Below are 5000 nucleotides of genomic sequence, written 5' to 3'. Positions count from 1 at the left end.
TGTATATATATATATTATATATATATATATTATATAATATATATATATATATATATATATATATATATATATGTATATATATATATATATATATATATATATATATATATATATATATATATATATATATATATATATATATATATATATATATAGATATATATATATATATAATTTTTATATCCCCTGATCATAAACAAGTTCGGCGGTAAATTTCCTGGTGATACCAATGTTTCGATCAGGGACTAAATTTAGAGGCTGCACAAAGAATTTCATCTCGTTTAGAATTCTTATTCTCTATCTCATTCCAATGTATACCAAATATTAGCAAATCAAAAGGATGTAAATTAATTCATCCAACATCAGCAGTATTTATTGGTCATTCGTGGGTGAATTCAGATGAAAAAGTCACCTAACCAATAAATTGCATTAGTGGCGGATTTAAGGGGGGCGAGCACCTCAACATGTGGGCAGCCCCCCATCACCCCATGGACATGCAATAATAGAAATTGGTTTTCTTGCAGTAAATCATTATTAGTAGCCAAAATGTGCTTAGTTAATGTTTATTCCAACGATAACAACTACTTTGTATACATTAAATGTCTGTATATACATATATAAATATTGATATACACGTATGTACTATATGCATATGTACTACGTGTATCATATATATATATATATATATATATATATATATATATATATATATATATATATATATCTATACAAATATATCATATATATACATACATGTATATATATGTAGTATATATATATATATATATATATATATATATATATATATATATATATATATATATATATATATATATACACACACACACATATATATATATATATATATATATATATATATATATAATATATATATATATATATATATATATTATATATATAAAACCTCCAGGCGATGTCCATGATACGAGATGTAAAAATGACATTTTATTAAAAGAAACGTTTCGCACATGAAATTCTCTGTGCATCATCAGTCTGAAAGAACATAAAGACACATTTACAAATAAAATACAATAAAACTGATAAAAACAGGAATTCACATAATTTAGGAATAGTCATAAAATTACGTGAAAGAACAAAGTAAAACAGGTTAAAAGAGACTGCTTAAGACACCAACCGTTCATTGTGAGGAGAGATGATGGTATAAACTAAGACAAGTTAAAAGTAACGACTTCAACTATGCCAGGTACAGAGTTGCTGAGGACGTATTACTGTTGAGGGAGGGATCAAGCCTCTTGATAATAAAGACTCAAGAGTAGTTAAATGTTCAGGATGATTGACATAGGCTTTTATGGAAAACTGTTCTTTTTGTATTTCAATTTTGCAATGATAGGCATGATTTCTGATGTTGGAAAATTCAGGTAGTTTTATGTATATATGTATGTGCACATATGTAATATATACACACAGTAGTTGTTGTTGTTAAAATAACCATTAACTAAGCACATTTTGGCTACTAATAATAATTCATTGCAAGAAAACAAATTTCCATTATTCATATCCATGGGGGGGGGGGGGGGGATGGGGGGGGGAGGGGGCTGCCCACACGTCCAGGTGCTCGCCCCCCTCAAATCCGCCACTAATTGGTGACAATAAATACTGATGATGTTGGGTGAATTAATTTACATCCTTTTGATTTGCTACTATTTGGTATACATAGGAGTGAGATAGAGAATAAAAACTCTAAACGAAATGAAATTCTTTGTACAGACTTTAAATTTAGCCCCAGATGAAACATAGTAGGTATCATCAGGAAATTTACCACCGAATATGTTTATGATCAGGGGGATATCAAAATTACAGCAGTATATCCCCTCAATTCATAGTAGTTCGATCTTAACATAAATTACTGAAAGGAAATATGTGATTGTTCCTTCCTATTCAATTTATGTCTTGCCTTTGGGGACTCCATTCAAACAACATGCTCTAGACCAGTGAATATAAGAATATCACCAAGGGTGCCATCGGGATTTTAGGGGAGATTAGTTGGGGCATGGGCAAAAACGGTTGGAAACAACTGCTCTAGATTTTGGCTAAAACCTTTAATGCTTTGTGATATTCCCTGGGCAATGATCATATAGTGCTCCAACATAAATTTCTAGATTAACATGTCAAGGTGACAAGTTCCTTGGTTAGTTCACTCAGAGGTAAACCTTCCCTTTAGTCGTTTCATCTAGTACCTCTTAACTTGCGTTTAATATATGGCGATAGTTATTTGCGACTTCTCATATAATATATAATATTTATGGTTAATAAAAATTAAACCTTTTTTTATAGTAGTTTTCTTTATTTAGATTCGTATTAAAATTCGAAGGAGCTTTTCACTCGGGACTTAACCATAGTATCTACCTCCGCCGAAATGACCGAATCCGCCTAACCCTCCAAAACCTCCAAATCCTCGATGGAATCCACCGTGAACGAATCCAGGCTCAGCTACTGGGCTCCTCTTTCCACGGTAGCCTCCATATCCGAATCCATGTCCGCCAAAGCCACCAAATCCTCCCAATCCTCCAAAACCTCCAAATCCTCTATGGAATCCTCCGTGAACGAATCCAGGCTCAGCCTCGGGTTCGGGTTCTGCTACGGGGCTCCTCTTTCCACGGTAACCACCATATCCGAATCCGTGGCCTCCAAATCCACCCAAGAAGCCACCTCCATGATGGCCACCAAATCCTCCGAATCCACGGTGGAATCCTCCAAAGTGACCTGGATCGGCTTCAGCTTCTGGGTCAGCCACAGCCACAGCCTTGGCTTCAGGCTCAGCTACTGGGCTCCTCTTTCCACGGTAGCCTCCATATCCGAATCCATGTCCACCGAAATGGCCACCAAATCCTCCAAATCCTCCAAATCCTCCGAAGCCTCTGTGGAGTCCGCTGTGGAATCCAGGATCAGCTTCGGCTTCCGGTTCAGCAACAGGATCAGCTGCTACTATCCCCAAAAGGACCACGGCTAAGGTGGCGATAATCGTCTAAAAAGAATTATTTGAAAAGCCTATGTAGTTCAAATTACAACAAAAAGTCTAATGACAGAAAAGTTTATTAAACTGGTGTTAATATTGCAGCAGCTTTTATAAAATATTATCCACTTGGAATTGTTCACGCTGTTGTACAAGAATTGGAAGACTCGTTGTTTTGAATATATCGTAATCCCTTTTCTCTTTAAAAAAAAATCCGCTGTCAGTGAAAAACACATTACTAGAGAAAAATTACGATGCAAAATATCATGAGTTTTGAAAATGATTCACGCTTTGATGTTACATTATGTTCCTAGATCTATTTGATCATTTCAATTGAATCTAATCAACCCCCAGAAACAATATGTTGATAATAATTAAGTGTGTGGTTAATAAGTTAATAAATCTTCACACCTGAACAAAAACAACCAATGTTATGAGAAAAAAAATATTTATACTCTGAAGCGTCATTTCAACTAGACATAAACACATTTTGCCTTTTCCAGTCGTATTTTCTTTCCCTACTTTTAAAATTAGTATGATTAGTATAATCTTTTATTATCGTCTTGATGCAGTAAGATTACGTTTTGGTCTTCCCATTTGCAAATATATGAGCATAAAAGAATTATGACAGTCTACTTATTTTCAGTTCAGTCTCTCTCTCTCTCTCTCTCTCTCTCTCTCTCTCTCCTACCTTGGACATCATCGTGCAGTGCTTGAGAGGCGACTGTGCTGAGACAGACTCAGGGATCCATTTATATTCTGACTGAGGAAAGCCTAGTGTCCTTCGGACGATCGTCAGGATCGTGAGGAAAAGACACTACGTCACCCTCTATTATTAGACAAGGGCCATAACCTTCCACCTTTTTTCCAGCTTTCGTTTCCTTAAAAAAAAATAAATAATCAAAAAAAACCTGACGTTTCGTTCCATATTTAGATAATATAGTTTGATCAGAATTAAGGCATATACATAATATATATATTATATTTATATTATATATATATATATATATATATATATATATATATATAAATATATATATATATATATATATATATATATATATATATATATATATATTAGTTGACCAACCCAGCACTGCCCAGGAAAACTTTGAACGACAGTCGATTATTTACCTTGGAAAGAAAGTAACAGGTGGTGAGGTTTTTATTAACATGTTTATTTAGAGTAATAAATTCTAGACAGGGTTGTTGATCACAGGAATTGAAAAGCTTTTCAGTGATAATACACAAACTTTACACAACAGAAAAATTCAAATGAAATACAGGAAAATTTTTCTGAGTGTGGCAGCAATTCCAGTCACGTTACTTGGCCAGCATTGAGCGAGAAATTGTACGAACCTAAGTTCTCGACTCCACGTTTCACACAATTCCAAAATGTTACCACATGGCTGCATCTATGCCGAGACCCGCAATAAACAAAGTACCCCGGAAGTAACAAAAACCTTCGGGTCAAATGAGAGCCGTGTGCAAAATTTCGTCTAGAACAGTCAAGCGGTTCAGATTTCTATAGCGAACCAGTTTACATGGTTACAACATATATATATATATATATATATATATATATATATATATATATATACTATATATATATATATATGTGTGTGTGTGTGTGTGTGTGTGTGTGTGCGTGTGTGTGTGGTAATGCCGAACGCTAAGTACAATTTCTCAGCTATCAATGGCTAACGAAGTACTGCAGATTCGGAATTAACTTATACCTCGCTTTATGGCTCAGGTGCTGTGTCGAGTGTTCGACACATTTCAGTACCATTCCATTAAGCACTTAAACATTCCTCTTCGGTGATCCTTTCCCAGGGGTGATATTCCCGAAGTAGCGGGAATTAGTTATTAAACGACACTTGTATCTTAATGATTACATATAAATCACAGTTTTTAAAATTTCATATATATATATATATATATATATATATATATATAATATATATATATATATATATATATATATATCAATTCAAGCTACAAATGT

General features: G+C 33.7%; 1 protein-coding gene across 1 annotated transcript in view; it reads right to left on the bottom strand.

The window, feature by feature from the left end:
• LOC135221232 (uncharacterized) overlaps window positions 1-5000 on the bottom strand; it is a 12402-nt gene that overhangs the window by 1341 nt on the left and 6061 nt on the right. The window contains exons 3-4 of the mRNA XM_064259049.1: window positions 3687-3777; window positions 2418-3007 (exon numbers count right to left, since the gene is read on the bottom strand). Coding sequence (XP_064115119.1) covers window positions 2418-3007; window positions 3687-3777 — 681 coding nt within the window. The remainder of the gene's footprint in view (window positions 1-2417; window positions 3008-3686; window positions 3778-5000) is intronic.

This window comes from Macrobrachium nipponense, chromosome 2 (assembly GCF_015104395.2).
Source record: "Macrobrachium nipponense isolate FS-2020 chromosome 2, ASM1510439v2, whole genome shotgun sequence".
Classification (NCBI taxonomy): domain Eukaryota; kingdom Metazoa; phylum Arthropoda; class Malacostraca; order Decapoda; family Palaemonidae; genus Macrobrachium; species Macrobrachium nipponense.
The sequence above is the reverse complement of the archived record's forward strand: the minus strand, read 5'-3'. Positions and strand labels throughout refer to the sequence as shown.